This window comes from Nicotiana tomentosiformis, chromosome 4 (genome assembly GCF_000390325.3).
Source record: "Nicotiana tomentosiformis chromosome 4, ASM39032v3, whole genome shotgun sequence".
Classification (NCBI taxonomy): domain Eukaryota; kingdom Viridiplantae; phylum Streptophyta; class Magnoliopsida; order Solanales; family Solanaceae; genus Nicotiana; species Nicotiana tomentosiformis.
In genome coordinates this window covers 6,382,158-6,401,680 of record NC_090815.1, presented here as the reverse complement: position 1 = coordinate 6,401,680, position 19,523 = coordinate 6,382,158, and the positions used below count along the sequence as shown (strand labels likewise).

General features: G+C 36.8%; 1 protein-coding gene across 1 annotated transcript; it reads left to right on the top strand.

Moving 5' to 3' along the window:
• The first annotated feature begins 526 nt into the window (after positions 1-526).
• Positions 527-3,935, top strand: LOC104096341 (oligopeptide transporter 1-like). Its single transcript, XM_009602703.4, has 8 exons — positions 527-686; positions 785-1,227; positions 1,432-1,529; positions 1,624-2,196; positions 2,465-2,723; positions 2,802-2,984; positions 3,080-3,401; positions 3,498-3,935. Exons 1-8 carry the CDS (start codon positions 653-655, stop codon positions 3,797-3,799), a joined length of 2,214 nt encoding a protein of 737 aa, XP_009600998.1. The 5' UTR covers positions 527-652; the 3' UTR covers positions 3,800-3,935.
• Positions 3,936-19,523: the final 15,588 nt, after the last annotated feature.

Sequence of the window (19,523 nt, the reverse complement as noted above, 5' to 3'; positions counted from 1 at the left end):
ACTTGAAATAGAAACATCATCTCCAAACTTAAATTTGATTAGTTAAGTTGATTTAATTCTAGGAACTTTAATTAGAATCATGTCAAACGTTTTTAAAAAATCTCAAAATGCATTAGCTGTCAAATAAATTTTGGATCGATAGAGTAATATTTATGCGTAGAACCTTAAGAAATATATAGAATTAAAGGGTAGCCCGATGCACTAAACTCCCATTATGCGAGTATGTCGTATGCTACATTTCTGCAAGAGGCTGTTTCTACTGCTCGAACCCGTGACGGTCACATGGCAACAAATTTACCAGTTACGCTTAGTCTCCCCTTCAGAAATATATAGAGTTAGGGATAAGTAATAGGCAAAGCTTGAATTCTAATCAACAATTACTCAACATTGTCTTTTATTTTGTATGTAGATAAGGTAAATGGGGACATTAGTTCATGAGCTTTTGCTATAGATAAAACAAAGTAAATTTAAAGCCATATGCAATATACTGTCTATATTCAGATTTTGACATGGACAGACAACCCAATATTAGTAATGAGTTAGTTAATAAATTGTGTTCCTCATAATTAAGTTACTAATACTATTTATATATACTTGCTTTACTCACTATATTATTCTTGTTTCTGAGTCAATACTCTCTTTGCTTGAACCTATGGAGCCTAAGAAACTCATTACTGAATCTTCAGGTACTTTAAACTCTCTGCTTATTATTACAGGAACCAATTATCATTATGTTTATATCTGTTTGAGGTTTACTTAAAACAAAAGAAGATTTTGTTTGCAGATGAAGTAGTGAATGATTCACCAATAGAGCAAGTTAGACTAACAGTTCCAACAACAGATGATCCATCTTTGCCTTGCTTAACATTTCGAACATGGGCTTTGGGGATTACATCATGTGCAATCTTGGCATTCTTGAATCAGTTCTTTGGTTATCGCCAAAACGCGCTGTATATTTCCTCTGTCTCTGCTCAGATTTTGGTGCTTCCCCTTGGAAAACTTATGGCTGCTTATTTTCCCACAAAAATAATCATTATTCCAGCAACAAAGTGGTCATTTTCTTTGAATCCAGGGCCATTTAACTTGAAAGAACATGTTCTTATTACCATTTTCGCCAATGCTGGTGCAACTAGTGTTTATGCTGTTAGCATTATTACCATAGTGAAGGCTTTTTATGGCAGCCAAATTCACCCTCTTGCAGCTTTGTTATTGACACATACTACCCAGGCAAGTTTTCTTTAAAAATGTTTTATTTATCTGCTATATGCTGTTTTTGGTTGTTTATGGCTTACAAGTAGTACTGGTGTTTAGTAAACGCGTGGATAAGCAAAAAATAGTCAAACACCCCCATAAGAATTTCATTATTTTCTATCGTTACGCTTTTTAGTCCTGGATAATTGATGTTGCTATTGTTGGAATCTTGAAATTTAGTTGCTTGGATATGGATGGGCTGGTATATTCCGAAAGTTTTTAGTTGATTCGCCATACATGTGGTGGCCTTCCAATTTGGTTCAAGTCTCCTTGTTTAGGTGTCCTCTCTCACTCTCCACTTTGTTCTTGCTTACTTCCTTACCACAATTCAGTTTTATGAAATCTAAAGTTCACTTGATTTGAATCTTGTAGGGCATTGCACGACGTTGAGAAGAGGCCAAAAGGAGGCTTGACAAGGCTGCAATTCTTCATTGTGGTCCTTGTATCAAGCTTCTCTTATTACATCGTCCCTAACTATCTATTTCCATCGATAACAGCTCTGTCATTCGTGTGTTTGATATGGAAGGACTCAGTGACAGCGCAACAAATAGGGTCCGGCTTAAAGGGTCTAGGAATCGGTTCGTTTGCTCTAGATTGGTCTACTGTGGCTGGTTTTTTGGCAAGTCCTTTAGCCACACCTGGTTTTGCTGTAATGAACACTTTGGTTGGTTTCATACTAATTGTCTACATAGCCATCCCATTTTGCTACTGGACCAACTTGTTTCAAGCCAAACGCTTCCCAATTTTCTCTTCTCACTTGTTTGATTCTGATGGACAAGCATACAACCTCACAAGAATCTTCAATAAGGAAACTTTTGATTTCAATCAACAAGGATATGATCATTACAGCCAAGTTCATTTGAGCATATTCTTTGTATTTACCTATGGTTTAAGCTTTGCAACGCTCGCTGCAACAGTTACTCATGTTGCTCTCTTCCATGGAAGGTATTACAATTCCTTATTTCTACCTTAATTTAAAGCAACACATATTTCTAACACTATATGAAGGGGAGCCTTGGCGTAACTGATAAAGTTGCTGCCATGTGACCAGGAGGTCACTGGTTCAAGCCGTAGAAACAACCTATTGCAGAAATGCAGGGTAAGACTGCGTACAATAGACCCTTGTGGTCTGGTCCTTCCCTGGACCCTGCGCATAGCGGGAGCTTAATGCACCAAGCTGTCATGTCATGTGTTTATGCACTATATGGTTTAGGACAATTTGGCAACAAACAAAGGGATCTTTCCAAGAGAAATTTGAGGATGTTCATACAAGGATAATGAAGAAAAACTATGAGCCTGTTCCTCAATGGTGGTTTTACACAATCTTGATAGTGGTTCTTGGACTGTCATTGCTTGCTTCTGAGGGATTTGGTAGACAATTGCAGCTTCCTTATTGGGGAGTCATATTAGCAATGGCTTTAGCTCTATTTTTCACCCTGCCAATCGCTGTAATAACAGCTACAACGAACCAGGTTACCTTTACGACATTCCATTAACTGTTTTTCAATTTCCAATACCTTTGGTTTTGTTTAGAAATCTTTATAATACAGGCACCAGGAATAAATGTCATCGCGGAGCTCATCATAGGTTACATGTATCCTGGAAAACCTCTAGCTAATGTAACATTCAAAACCTACGGATTAATTAGCGTGTCACAGGCTATATCTTTTCTCGCTGATTTCAAATTAGGCCACTACATGAAGATCCCTCCAAAATCCATGTTCATTGTCCAGGTACTCGATACGTTTTAAGAGTATATACAACTATCTTATGCCACGATTGGTGGACTAACACTTGTCGTCTATAAAATTTTCTTAATATGATAAAGCTAGTAGGAACTGTAGTGGCATCCTCAGTCTATTTTGGGACGGCTTGGTGGCTCCTCGATACAGTGGATAACATCTGCAATCCATCAAAATTGCCCGAGGGAAGCCCGTGGACTTGCCCTGGAGATGATGTTTTTTACAGTGCCTCAATTATTTGGGGTGTTGTTGGTCCTCTAAGGATGTTCGGAAAACTAGGATTATACTCCACTGTAAACTACTTCTTCCTACTAGGGATTCTAGCGCCTGTCCCCGTTTGGCTGCTCTCGCGCAAATTCCCTGATCAGGAGTGGATTAGACTCATCAACATGCCTGTACTATTATCAGGTCAGTACTGAATCCAGCATTTTTGACACTAAAAACGCGTAAAAACCTAAAGACTGAACACGTGAAATTTAAATTCTGAATTTGTCTCTATATCAGGTTCAGGAGGAATGCCACCGGCTAGGGCAGTGAACTACGTCTGCTGGTTATCGGTTGGGTTATTTTTCAACTTCTATGTGTACAGGAAATACAAAAGTTGGTGGGCGAGGCACAATTACATTCTGTCTGCAGGACTTGATGCTGGAGTTGCATTTATGGCTATACTTGCTTATTTCACATTGCAAATTAGAGATATAAATGGGGCAAATTGGTGGGGTTTAAATTTAGATGATCACTGCCCTTTGGCACATTGTTCTACTGCTCCTGGTATACAGGTCCCTGGATGTCCCGTCTTTCAGTAATCATCCACTTAGAATATAAATGCTTATACAGTCAGACCTCTCTGTAATAACAAAACTGTATAACAACCATTCACTATAAAAGCCAAGTTTTTTTATAACCAATTTCCATGTTATGTTATAATATATGTTCTATATAGATACACTTCGTTATAACAACAAAAAAATCTGAATTTAACTGTATACAACAAAAATTTACAATGTTGTGATACTAAGTTGCACTAATTAGATTACTATTGTCCTCAAATTTCACGAAAGACGAGCTGTGCTAAATTTATGATGGTTAAGAGATCATATATAAAGGAAATTAACTTCTATACACCAACTGAATTCTTACACTATCAGCTAAATATAATTGCATGTAGCCGTCCACGTATATAGGACTTAACTTATATATATTGTTAACACAAATATACTTTTACGCTTTTCAGTGTATATAAGTATAAAAATCAGGGCAGGGCAGCTAGCTTAAACTGACAATCGACATCATATATATACTAAATGATGTTCAATATTATTACTTAGAAACCAAGTCCTGTACTGGTCCAACTAGTTTTGAAACTTCTTGTACTCCTAAAACATAAGAATGATGAAATGGGCTGTGAATAAAAGGCTGGACTTGAATATCAAAAGATATTCATTGCATGGCCTTACACCAAAATCCAAGCAACATGGAACTGAATAACGATCATGACACTGTTTGAGGAATACCCAGAGTAAGATGAAGCACTTGAATGCCTGTTTGAATGCCCACCCCCAGCTCCTTGGCCCTCGCGCTACGAATATATGTCCTTCTCCATGGCCTTTGCCCGGAAAGTTATATTATATATATATATATATATATATAAAATATTAGGTTATAGAGGTATACAATGAACACCCTTTATCGGAGATTTTTTATTACTTCTTTCAAGTTTGAACATCCTTGGAAAAATTTCTGGTTTTGCCACTTCTGCTGCTGCGTGTCCTCCACCTCCACCATGGCCTCCTCGTCCTCCATAGCCACTGAAAGGTGTAAGCAGGGCTGACACTAGTGTAAGTGCAAGGATAACTTGAACCTGCAGCCGTGGCGAATAACAACAACAACAACAACCCAGTATAATCCCACTAGTGGGTCTGGGGAGGGTAGTATTTGTTGAGGTTTTTGTTATTTAAGATGAAATAGTCTTAAAACGAGGGTGAATGGGAAATGGAGGGAAAATGAATTTTTTGAGTAAAATTTTAAGTTTTTCCCTCTTGACAATGAGACATTGTCCCATATTGGAAGATGAAAAGATTTTTGGTGGGTATATATATAATTGCTTTTCTTGTAACTCTTAAAGAGTTAAGAAGAAAGCAAGCCTCGCGTCGTCGTCGTCGTCGTCGCTCGGCTTTGGCTTCGGCTTCGGATTTATTGGGATTTGGATTTGGTCAATTGATTGATTAATTTTTTGGACCAAATTTATTTGTTAATAGTAAATATTAACGTAAGATTATCCGCATTTATAACGGATATGTTCCAATCCACCAGCTGCAATAGCAGTCGCCTAATACTCTTCCCACCATGGCCAAGTGCTTGCTCTACAAACAAGCTAGTGCATGCTCCACCATACGATTTTTTGAGTTTCTACTCCTTTGTTCTGCATTGTTTTAACTTCAAACAAAGCAACTGTAAGTGTGATTTGCTACCGAATTTTGTGTTCGCTGAAACACTGGGGTTTGAAGTACCGCTATACCAGTGTGTGATTCGTTCTATCCTAGGAGGAAATAATCCATAACCTTGGGTACTAGGAGGGAATTAAATTCCTTAAGGAAATACTGTGAATTCAGTGAGCTCGAATTAATTACTGTTTCATTACGATAACTTATATTTTCCAGAATTATTATTTACAAATACAACAATATTGGCGGGACTAACAATCTTAAGGAATTTAATATTTATTTCTGTATTTGTATTATTCTTACTATTCTGCAAACTAAAACCTTTGTGGTTTTGTGTACTCCCGTTTTGGAGAGTAAAACCTTTGTGGCGTTTTGTTGGAGATTAAAATCTACGTGATTTTTACTCCAGTTTGAATACGTTTATTAAATATTTGTTTGTGTCATTTTTTACAGAAAAATGACGACTGAAAGCAAAAACTAAGCTGTTCCGACGGTGACTGCCAATGCATCGACAAGCCGAACACCAGCGTTGGCACCGGAAGAAAAACCCGGAAAATTTTTCGGGATTGACTTCAAGCGCTGGCAGCAAAAGATGTTCTTCTACTTAACTACGTTATGTCTACAGAAGTTCATCAAGGAAGATGTTCCTGATCTGCCAGATAAAACTCTAGAGAATGAATGCTTTATCGTGATTGAAGCGTGGAAGCATTCTGATTTTTTATGCAAGAATTATATTCTTAGCGGACTGAATGATAATCTGTATAATGTATACAGTGGCGTGGAGACATCAAAAGAATTGTGGAATGCGCTTGAAAAGAAATATAAAACTGAAGATGCCGGGATGAAGAAATTCGTTGCTGCAAAATTTTTGGACTACAAAATGGTAGATAGCAAGTCTGTTATTACCCAAGTCCAGGAATTGCAAGTGATTATTCATGATCTACTTGCTGAAGGTCTTGTCATCAATGAAGCATTCCAAGTAGCAGCAATGATTGAGAAGTTGCCTCCGTTGTGGAAGGACTTCAAAAATTATTTGAAACACAAACGAAAGGAAATGTCCCTTGAAGATCTCATTGTTCGGTTGAGAATCGAAGAGGACAATAAAGCTGCTGAAAGGAGAGGCCGTGGAAATTCAACAATAATGGGAGCAAATATTGTTGAAGATAACAAAAAGAGGAAGAAGGCTTCTGGTCCGAAATACAACCCAAGCAAGAAGCGGTTCAGTGGAAACTGCTAGAACTGTGGGAAAATCGGACACAAATCTACGGAGTGTCGTGCTCCGAAGAAAGACAAGAAAAGGGGTCAAGCAAACATGGTAGTAAAGCATGATGATGTTGATAACTTGTGTGCCATGCTTTCTGAATGTAACTTGGTGGGAAATCCTAAACAGTGGTGGTTTGATTCTGGAGCCACTCGCCATGTTTGTGCAGTTAGAGAAGCTTTTGCTACTTATGCTCCTGCTGGACCCGGAGAGACAGTTTATATGGAAAATGCTTCAACAACAAAAGTTGAAGGATATGGGAAGATATTTCTGAAAATGACTTCTGGCAAGGTCATGACTTTGAACAATGTCCTTCATGTTCCCGAAATGAGAAAGAATTTAGTCTCTACTGGACTTCTTGTTAAGCACGGTTTTAAGTGTATTTTTGTATCCAACAAGGTTGTCATAAGTAAGAATGAAATATTTGTAGGAAAAGGTTACCTCACCGAGGGCCTTTTCAATCTGAATGTAATGGTTGTGGAAAACAATAATAATATTTCAGCTTCTTCTTACTTACTTGAGTCAAATAATTTATGGCATGTACGTTTGGGTCATGTCAATTATAAAACCTTGCGGAAAATGATTAACTTGGAAGTACTGCCTAAGTTTGAATGCGAAAAATCAAAATGTCAAACATGTGTAGAATCTAAGTATGTTAAATATCCTTATAAGTCAGTTGAAAGAAATTCAAATCCTTTAGACTTAATTCACAAAGATATTTGTGACATGAAGTCAATACCATCTCGCGGTGGAAAGAAGTATTCCATTACTTTTATTGACGATGGTACTCGATATTGCTATGTTTACTTACTGAATAGTAAAGATGAAGCAATAGACGCATTCAGACAATACAAAAATGAAGTTGAAACGCAACTTAACAAGAAAGTAAAAATGATAAGAAGTGATAGGGGTGGTGAATATGAATCTCCTTCTGAAGAAATATGTTTAGAATATGGAATTATTCATCAAACAACAGCCCCTTACACGCACCAATCTAATGGGATTGCGGAAAGAAAGAATCGTACATTAAAGGAGATGATGAACGCGTTGTTGATAAGTTCTGGTTTGCCACAGAACTTGTGGGGGGAAGCCATTCTTACGGCTAATCGAATATTAAATCGAGTGCCCCATAGAAAAATACAATCCATTCCATATGAAAAATGGAAAGGAAGGAAGCCCAACTTGAATTATTTTAAAGTGTGGGGGTGTTTGGTAAAAGTGCAAGTTCCTAAACCCAAAAGGGTAAAGATAGGACCGAAAACCGTTGATTGTGTTTTCATAGGATATGCGACAAATAGTAAAGCATATCGATTTCTGGTTCATAAATCAGAAAATCCCGACATTCATAATAATACGGTTATAGAATCAGATAATGCTGAGTTCTTTGAAAATATATATCCGTATAAAAAGGAATGTGAGTCGTTTGGTGAAGGATCTAAACGACCTCGGAAAGAAACAAAAGAAAGTATATGTAATCAGGAGGATCCAAGACGTAGTAAACGTCAAAGAACGTCTACTTCATTTGGACCAGATTTTGTGACTTTCTTATTAGAGAATGAGCCTCAAACATTTAAAGAAGCTATGACTTCTTCTGAATCATTATTTTGGAAAGAGGCAGTCAATAGTGAAATAGAATCCATATTGAACAACCATACATGGGAATTGGTTGATCTTCCTCCTGGAAATAAACCTTTGGGTTCTAAATGGATTTTTAAGAGAAAAATCAAAGATGATGGCACTATTGATAAATTCAAGGCAAGACTCGTAGTCAAAGGGTATAGACAACGAGAAGGTCTAGACTACTTTGATACATACTCTCCAGTTACAAGAATTACGTCCATACGGATGTTAGTAGCATTAGCTGCAGTGTATGGTCTTGAAATTCATCAAATGGATGTTAAGACGACCTTCTTAAATGGAGAGTTGGAGGAAGAAATTTACATGGAACAACCTGAAGGGTTTGTGGTTCCAGGTAAAGAAAAGAAAGTATGTAGACTTGTTAAGTCTCTTTACGGACTAAAACAAGCACCCAAACAATGGCATGCGAAATTTGACCAAACAATGTTGTCAAATAGTTTTAAGATAAATGAATGTGATAAATGTGTGTACATTAAAAATGTTCCAAATCACATAGTCATTGTTTGCCTATATGTGGATGATATGCTGATAATGAGTAATGATATTGCCAACATAAATGCTACTAAGCGTATGCTCAATAGCAAGTTTGATATGAAAGACTTGGGAGTTGCTGATTTAATTCTGGGAATTAAGATCCATAAGACTCCTCAAGGTCTGGCATTGTCACAATCTCATTATATTAAGACAGTACTTGAAAAATTCAAGCACTTGGGCTTTAAAGTTGCAAAGACTCCAATTGACGTGAATCTTGCATTAACAAAGAATAAAGGCCAAAGCATATCACAATTGGATTATGCTCGTGTGTTGGGATGCTTAATGTATATCATGAATTGTACACGATCAGATATAGCTTGTGCTATAAGTAAACTGAGTCGATATACGAGCAATCCAGGCCAATCTCATTGGATGGCAATGAAACGAGTTTTGGGATATTTAGAACATACCCAGAACTTTGACTTGCACTACAGTAAATTCCCTGTGGTGATTGAGGGATACTGTGATGAAAATTGGATCACCGGTTCAACTGATTCTAAGTCCACGAGTGGATATGTATTCACTATTGGTGGAGGAGCGGTATCTTGGAAGTCGTCCAAACAAATATGTATTGCCCGCTCTACAATGGAGGCTGAATTCATAGCCTTAGATAAAGCCGGTGAAGAAGCTGAATGGCTCCGGAATTTCTTGGAAGACATTCCATTTTGGCCCAAACCGTTGGCACCAATATGCATACATTGTGATAGTCAAGCGGCAATTGGAAGGGCTGGGAGCGTTATGTATAACGGTAAATCTCGTCATATACGACGAAGACATAAAACCGTTAGGCAATTACTCTCTAGAGGAATTATCACGATTGACTATGTAAAGTCAAGTGATAATGTGTCGGATCCACTTACAAAAGGCCTAACTAGAGAGGTAGTTGAGAAATCATCAAGGAGAATGGGGCTATGGCCGAGAACAAGTCATTGTGGCAGTAACTCTACCTAGAAGACTGGAGATCCCAAGATCTAGGTTCAAGGAGATCAAACAAAGTCATTAATGACGGTTCAACATTGTCAAATAAAATTTTAGTCCGTTCTCGTGATGAGACAATGTTCAGTACCAAGGATAAAGCATTAAGGCTTTTTAATGATTTCTAAATTTGATACGGGGTATATCAAATAGTGTATCTACAGGATGACACGTTTAGGAATCACCTATGTAAGTGTGAAGTGTTAGCCGCTTCAAGGAGAACTTTGTAAGGCCAGTTCTCTACGCACTTATGAAACCAGGCGGTGTTCATGGCTGAAACGAACACAACAATGAGAACCAAAGACGGTTAAGGGTTGATTGTGTGACTTATGGTTGTCTAGGTATACACCAAAGATCGACGGTTCAAAGATATCAAATCTACCGATTGACCGAGTATATCCGACATAAGTTTACTACGGAAAGTTCAAAGGGAAACCTACTTATCCAGATGCAATTAATCCTTGCTTGTAAATCACACAGTTTTTTCATGCATACTTCCGTGATATAGCCATTCCCCATTCATGTGGGGGATTGTTGAGGTTTTATTTTTTAAGATGTAATATTCTTAAAATGAGGGTGAATGGGAAAATGGAGGGAAAATAAAATTTTTGAGTAAAATTTTAAGTTTCCCCCTCTTGACAATGAGACAGTGTCCCATATTGGAAGAGAAAAAGATTTTTGGTGGGTATATATATAATTTCTCTTCTTGTTGCTCTTAAAGAGTTAAGAAGAAAGCAAGCCTCGCGCTGTCGTCGTCGTCGTCGCTCGCTCGGCTCGGCTTCGGCTTCAGATTTGGATTTGGATTTGGTCAAATGATCGATTGATTGATTAATTTTTTGGACCAAATTTATTTATTAATAGTAAATATTAACGTAAGATTATCCGCATTTGTAACGGATATATTCCAATCCGTGTATTGACCACCAGCTGCAATAGCAGCCGCCTAATGCTCTTCCCACCATGGCCAAGTGCTTGCTCCACAAACAAGCTAGTGCATGCTCCACCATGGAGGGTGGAGGGTCGTTCATCTTCAAAGCTGACTGCTATAAATATGTGCAGCAGCTATTGAAGAGACACACCACACCAAAACTGAAAACGCTCAACTTTGGCTATACATTGCACTCCTTCCTCTCAGCATTTTCATACGATTTTCTGAGTTTCTACTCCTTTGTTCTGCATTGTTTTAACTTCAAACAAAGTAATTGTAAGTGTGATTTGCTACCGAACTTTGTGTTCGCTGAAACACTGGATTTGAAGTACTGCTACACCAGTGTGTGATTCGTTCTATCCTGGGAGGAAATAATCCATAACCTTGGGTATTAGGAGGGGATTAAATTCTTTAAGGAAACACTGTGAATTCAGTGGGCTCGAATTAATTACTATTTTATTACGATAACTTATATTTTCCAGAATTATTTTTTACAAATACAGCAATATTGGCGGGACTAACAGTATGTATATAAACCTTACCCCTAACCTGGGGTAGAGAGGCTGTTTCCGATAGACCCTCGGCTTCCACCTTCCAAGAACTCCCCACCTTGCTCTTGGGGTGACTCGAACTCACAACCACTTGCTTGGAAGTGGATGGTGCTTACCACTAGACCAACCTGTTGCGGAAGCCAAATATATATAGTGTGAATGAGTCATAACTACTATACCAAAAATTATGACAATCACTAAATAATAAATAATACAATAAGACAACAATAAAAGAACACCAGAATTTACGAGGTTCGGCCAATTTTGTCTACTTCCTCGGACACAATCAATATTTTATTCCACTCCAAAATTACAAGTGAAATAATACTAAAGAGAGAAGATACAAATGCCTTAAGAAGATAAAAAAGGCAAATGAGAGGTGTATCTAAATCCTAAACATTAGGCCTCCTTTTATAGGGTGAAATTCCCATTCAAAATTGTCATCCACCGATGTGGGACTTTTGACAATTTCAACAAATCTCCACCTTGGCAAAATTCCACATCTTCAATTTTCTCTCAATAACAAATTTTGGTTGTGTCTTCATCTTCAATCTTTAGTGTTCAACAATGTTGATCAAATCCAAACAATGTTGAAACTTGACCGCAGTCACCACCTTTGTCAGCATATCAGCAGGGTTCTCCGTTGTATGAATTTTCTTCACCGTGACTCCACCTTCTTCTATGATTTCTTGTACGAAATGATACCGAACATCAATGTGCTTCGTCCTTGCATGATAAACTTGGTTCTTCGCTAATTGAATAGCACTTTGACTATCACAAAAAATTGTAATATTTTTTTGTTCAATACCAAGCTCCTTTAGCAACCCCTGAAGCCAAATTGCCTCCTTCACAGCCTCCGTAATAGCCATGTACTCTGCCTCTGTTGTAGACAAAGCAACTGTTGACTGCAAAGTAGACTTCCAACTAACTGGTGCCTTTGCAAAAGTAAACACATAACCAGTAGTTGACCTTCGTTTGTCCAGATCACCCGCAAAATCTGAGTCACAATATCCAACTACAGACCGATTGCCTTCCTGCTCAAAAACTAACCCAACATCTACAGTACTATGAATATACCGTAGAATCCATTTCACAGCTTGCCAATGCTCCTTTCCTGGATTATGCATATATCTGCTAATAACTCCAACGGCTTGTGAAATGTCAGGTCTCGTACAAACCATTGCATACATCAAGCTACCAACAACATTTGCGTATGGTACCCTTGACATATACTCCTGTTCAGTTTCATCCTTTGGCGACATAGTAGTACTTAGCTTAAAATGGGGAGCAAGTGGCGTACTAATTGGCTTAGTCTTCTTATCTATGCCAAAACGCTGTAGTACTCTCTTCAAATATTCTTTCTGAGATAAACAGAGTTTCTTTGAACGTCTATCTCTTATTATCTCCATGCCAAGAATTTTCTTTGCCTCTCCCAGATCCTTCATCTCGAACTCCTCCTTCAGTTGAATCTTCAACTTATCAATTTCTTCCGAATTCTTGGAAGTTATCAACATATCATCAACATATAGGAGAAGATATACAAAGGAACCATCATTAAGTTTGCGCAAATACACACAATGATCGTATTTGCTTCTCTTGTACCCTTGCCGCAACATAAACTTGTCAAATCGCTTGTACCATTGTCTAGAAGATTGTTTCAATCCGTACAACGATTTTTCAAGTTTGCATACCATATTTTCTTTTCCAGCAACTTTGAATCCTTCTGGCTGATTCATGTAGATTTCCTCCTCCAAGTTTCCATGTAAAAATGCAGTTTTTACATCCATCTGAACTAGTTCCAAATCCAACTGTGCTACCAAAGCCAACATAATTCTAATGGAGGAATGTTTTATAACTGGAGAAAATACTTCATTGTAATCAATTCCCTCCTTCTGAGCATATCCTTTGGCCACCAATCTTGCTTTGTAGCGAACATCTTCTTGCTTAGGAAATCCTTCTTTCTTTGCAAATACCCATTTGCACCCAATTATTTTCTTTCCTTTCGGGAGATTAGCCAATTTCCATGTATGATTCTAATGAACGGACTGCATTTCTTCATTCATGGAAATCCTCCACTTATCTTCTTCTAAACTTTGGATTGTGTCTTTATAAGTGGTAGGAACACCATCAGCTACAATTGAGGTTGCGCAAGCAACCGTCTCTATGAGACGAACAGGTTTCGTTATTGTCCTTTTTGGCCTGCTGGTTGCTATTGATTCAAGTTGTTGTCGAGGTTCCTGAGTTGGAATCTCCCTCTCTACTAGCTCTTCTTCCAGAGGGTAATCTTCATGAGTTTCCTCCTCTGCTTCTTGTGTAGGATAAACAAATTTTCCCTCAAACTCCACCTGCTTTGATGCACCACCAGTTTGTTTGACATCTTCAACTGTCACCTTATCTGTTATGGCAGATTCATCAAAGGTAACATCTCTGCTGAATATAATATTCCTTGTCTCTGGACACCATAAGCAGTATCCTTTGACTCCAGAAGTAATCCCCATAAATATAGCCTTCTTTGCTCTCGGATCCAATTTTGACTCTTTCACATGATAGTATGCAATTGAGCCAAACACGTGCAAAGAGTCATAATCTACAGCAGGTTTTCCATACCATTTTTCAAATGGTGTCTTGCCATCAATAGCAGCAGATGGTAGACGATTAATGAGGTGGCATGCATATGTAATTGCCTCAGCCCAAAATTCTTTGCCCAAGCCAGCATTGGACAACATACACCGTACCTTCTCCAGTAAAGTCCGGTTCATACGTTCTGCCACTCCATTCTGTTGTGGTGTATTTCTGACAGTGAAGTGTCGGACGATGCCATCATTTTCACAGACCTTATTGAAATGATCATTTTTGTATTCACCTCCATTGTCTGTGTGAATACACTTGATCCTCCTGCCTGTTTGATTCTCCACCATCGTCTTCCATTTGAGAAAAATTCCCAACACTTCATCTTTCCTCTTCATTGTATACACCCACACTCTTCGGGAAAAATTATCAACAAAGGTTACAAAATAGTGCTTCCCACCCAATGAAGGTGTTTTGGAAGAACCCCAAACATCAGAGTGTACATAATCCAAAATGCCTTTAGTATTATGGATCGCTGTACCAAATTTAACCCTTGTCTGTTTCCCTTTGACACAATGCTCGCAAAACTCTAAGTTTCAAGTCTTTACGCCTTTTAACAATCCTTGATTAGATAGAGCTTTCAAGGATTTTCCTCCAGTATGTCCCAAGCGCATGTGCCATAGCCTGGTTGCTTCTGCCTCTTTGTCATCACTGGATGTCACTGTTGCTGTCCCAATAACTATACTACCACGATAGCGGTACATGTTATTGTTCTTCCGATTGGCCTTCATTACCACTAGTGCACCGGAGCATATTCTCATCACTCTATTTTCTGCAATGATTTTGAATCCTTTTGATTCTTGGGCTCCCACAGAGATGAGATTCTTCTTCAAACCCGATACATATCGAACATCTGTTAATGTTCTGATCATTCCATCATGGCTCCTTAATCTTATTGAATCAATGCCATATGAGGTAAGATGATTGTTATCCGCTGTGTGGATGACTCCATATTCTCCTTCTTGAAAATTCACGAACCAATCCTTGTTGGGACACATATGATAGCTACAAGCCGAGTCCATGAACCATATGTCTGATGATGTTGATAACTCTGTTGTAACTAATGAGAAGTCTGAATCATCACAATCAGCTACATTTGAATCCATAATGGCCTTTCCATTGTTATGTCTGGCCTTATTCTTCAACTTCAGACAGTCTTTCTTCCAGTGCCCCTTTTCTCGATAAAAGGCACATTCATCTTTGTTGGGTCTAGATCTCGACTTGGATCTTCCCTTCTCAGTCCTCGTTTGATTTTGAGGACGACCCCTCACAATTAGTGCTTCTCCTTCTCCGCCCTTCTGTTTTTCTCCTTTTCTTTGTTCATAGTTGTACAAAGCCGAACAAACTTCTCTGAGAGAAATTTCGTCATTTCCATGGAGTAGAGTAGTTTCAAGATGCTCGTACTCATTAGGAAGTGACCCTAACAACATCAAGGCCAAGTCACCATCATCAAAAGTTGCATCCATATTTTGTAAATCTGTGACCAACTTATTGAAACTGGTGATATGTTCATTCATTGTGGTACCAGGAACATAGGTGAAGCGAAACAGTCTCTTCTTCATGTACAATTTATTTTGACTGTTTTTCTTCAAAAATTTATCCTCCAGTGCTTTTCATAATTTACTTGCAGAAGTTTTCTTTGTGTATGGATATTTCTGCTCTCTAGCAAGGTAGGATCGAATGGTACCGCAAGCAACACGATTGATAATTTTCCAATCTTCTCCAATAACATCTGGCTTCTTTTCTTCAATGGCAAGATCTAGTCCTTGTTGAAAAAGAACATCTAGAACCTCGCCTTGCCACATCCTAAAATATCCTGACCCGTCAAAAATTTCTACCGCAAATTTCGCATTTGACACAATTCTTGTGATAAACGAAGATGCCAACGATGACATATTATTGACACTTGATGTAGATTCTTCTTGTTTATTGTCTTCTATTTTGGCACAAATATTATTTAGTAGCTGACGACACAAATCAAGATTATTTCCTTTCTGGTGTGGAAGATCAGACTAAGCTGCAACCACAGAGCATACTTAGACAGAACCTTGACTCAGTTACCAAGATAGATCTTTTCTGATGTGGAAGATCAGACTATGTTGCAACCACAGAGCATACTTAGACAGTAACCTGGCTCTGATATCAATTGTTGCGGAAGCCAAATGTATAAAGTGTGAATGAGTCACAACTACTATACCAAAAATTATGATAACCACTAAATAATAAACAAGACAATAAGACAACAATAAAAGAATACCAGAATTTATGAGGTTCGGCCAATTTTGTCTACTTCCTCGGACACAATCAATATTTTATTCCACTCTAAAATTACAAGTGAAATAATACTAAAGAGAGAAGATACAAATGCATTAAGAAGATAAAAAAGACAAATGAGAGGTATATCTAAATCCTAAACATTAGGCCTCCTTTTATAGGGTGAAATTCCCATTCAAAATTGTCATCCATCGATGTGGGACTTTTGACAATTTCAACACAACTCACTCTTGGTGCGAATGCATCCTTATATTTGTTTGTGCGTGAAAAATTACAAAACTTCAAGAAATATTAGATCATGAACCCTTAATTTTAAAAGTATAGTGAGATCAATGTGAATTTTAAAGATTAATCATCTCTATTACGCTAGTAACTAATGGCACTTGTGAAGAAAGAAATAAGTGAAAGCAGCAAAATCTCGGCAGCTATATATATAGTATAAACTCTCTCAGTTAGTTATGGCAAAATTTTAGTTACCATATACTTGAGTTTTCGTTTTTATGAAGGGAAAAGCTTATTTATTTACCAAATTTAATTTCCTTTTCGAGTGCTAAAAGGTTGAATATTTCCTTAAATAATCATCCTTACATTGTTCGGTTATATAACACCCATAATGTTTAATTTTACACTATCAGTAATATATACACAGGTGTGAAAAAATTAAGTTACCCTATAAAGTCACTTGAAAGTCAATACACGCACTCCCTTACTTGACATGTATATTAAAAATAGATTTTTATTTTTACTTGTTACTTTACGCATATCAAGAGAAGACAATTTTTTTCCCCTGTTATAGCCATAATATTTATTACCCATTTCAACTCATTTTCTCAAATCCAATAAAATATGCATCAATTAATATAGCTATCACGATAAATTATGCACTTCATTTATTATTTTTCAAGGAGCGTGAAAAGTCAAAACGTGCCAAGTAAAAGTGAACGGAGGGAGTAAATTTTATACTACGGTCGTTGACATAAATTTAAATCGAATATGTCAACAGCATAAGATAAAGGAATCTTTACAAATAACCGACCGAATTCATTATTTATTTTTCGAAAAACGATCAAAAATATATCTAATTTATTGAAAATGGCTCACAAACACTCTCCGTTAACCTTTTGGGCTAGAAACGTCCCTAACATTTCTTTTAGACTCAATTTTGTCCCTATATTTAACAGACCTAACGTGCTCAATTTTTGGACTTTAAAATGACCAAGTGGCTTTTTCTAAACTTGCCACGTGTCTAAAATATTAAAATCAACACACCCATATCCTTATAAACTAACCCGTTTTGACCCATTCTTACTTTTACACAACACTTGCAACTCCCGTCGTTTCCTTAGGAGCTTAGACAACTCCCGTTTTGATATTTATAAAGATAAGGGTGAGTTTAATTTTAATATTATAGACACGTGGCAGGCTTAGAAATGCCATTTGAGCAAAGTTGGGTATGTTAAATATAGGAAATCCCACTATTTGAGATTAGGCTCACTCTTTGTTTTGGAAAGTGGGCCATCATTAAAGATTTCATACAGGGCTTGGCAGAAACATTCTTTTTAGCCCAATGCGCTGAAAGGCCCAATCATTATTTGTATTTATCTTAAAGGTTAATAAGCTATTAATCTTTGTTAAAGACTAAACATGATTTATTCAAGTTAATTATGAAGGATCTAATTTTTATTAACTAATGGTTTTAAATTAACTAAATTATATATTATCCGCCCTAAACAAGGATTGCTTACAATTTATATACAATCCATTATTAGTGTCTTAAACTAGGAGATTCAGTTACAACCTTTTTCTTTTTTCTTTCCTCCTCTTTCCTATTCTCTACCGTCTCTCTCCATATATAATTCATTATTAGTGTGTTAAATTATGGGATTCAGTTACACTCTTTTTCTTTTTTCTCTCATTTCTTCCAACGGTGCATGTTATGTGTAAATACTAACCAAGCGTCAAAAAATCTAGTGTCCTAACTTCAACCGTTTCAGCTAATTCGAAAAACATGGAACACTAGCTATCTTGTTTCATTTGATTATCTAAACCTGTCTAGCGAGACATATGCAACTTTGGATAATCCAAACTAAGACGCTAGGAATCTAAGGGAAGCACCGACTTCACAACAAATAATAAAAAAACACATGGATTGCCAGCTTTTTATCTTTATTGATTATCTACATACATGTTTAGTCAAACTTATGCAATTATTTATCAATGCTAGCCCAGAAGCTGCAAAATGCAGGCATGAAAAAGATATTCAAAACATACACGTACAATTCATGAACTTGCACAATTTGATACATCTACAATAACATATACTCTCTTCGTATCAATTTATGTTAAAATATTTGACTGAGCACAAAATTTAAAAAAAGAGAGAAGACTTTTGTACTTGTGGTGTAAAATGAGACACATATATTTTGTGTGACTATAAATCATTGCATAAAGGTAAATTGTTTCTAGATAGGGAAAGAGGTCATTCTTTTTGGCACGGACTAAAAAGAAAATAAGTTCACATAAATTGAAACGGAGGGAGTAACTAAAATAAATTTTATACAATTAATTATATAGTACACAATTTATTTATAACTTATTTACAACTTATCTATAACTTTTATACATTATTTTTACCCAGTTAAAAATAACTACAACATCATACAACTTAAATACTTCATACAAATTTTATGTATGTATTTTGTATATAATTTGTATGTATTTTGTATGTGGTATTTTCTTCTTCTTCTCTGAAATTCCCATCAAAACTTCCTCTCTTAATACAATTTTTGATAGACATCAACAACTTTATGTAAAAAGAAAATATTTATAATTTAAATACAAATTTCATACAACGATTCATATATTATACAACTTTTTTTTAACCTTCATACATCATTCAATTTCAAAAATATATAATTACAACAGAATACTACTTAAATACAATTTGCATACAACTTTAATACAATTTTGTAAGCATATCGTATGTCATGTGTTCTTCTTCTTCTCCTCCTCCTCTTCCTCCTCCTACTACTACTACTTTGCCTTTGCCTTCCCCTTCTCCTTCTTCTCCTCCTCGGATTCAGACTCAATAGAGTGGGCAAGGTTCTAATTTCTATCTTTTTGGGATAGGCATTGGTTGTGTCCGTACAATTTTATCTTTTATCATCAGGACCAGCAAATCATTTTATTGTAGACAACCCCATTACTCAATCAGTATGCTTAGTTGATGTTGTATACTACATCTTTGAATTTATTATCTTTGCTGTCCTTTACTACGTATTGGCTTACACAACTCCA

Bases quoted from the DNA above. Each gene is read 5' to 3' on its own strand.
- LOC104096341 (XM_009602703.4), top strand. From the start codon at position 653: ATGGAGCCTAAGAAACTCATTACTGAATCTTCAG. The intron at 687-784 runs GTACTTTAAACT...TTTTGTTTGCAG, and splicing joins ACTCATTACTGAATCTTCAG to ATGAAGTAGTGAATGATTCA. The intron at 1,530-1,623 runs GTGTCCTCTCTC...TGAATCTTGTAG, and splicing joins GTTCAAGTCTCCTTGTTTAG to GGCATTGCACGACGTTGAGA.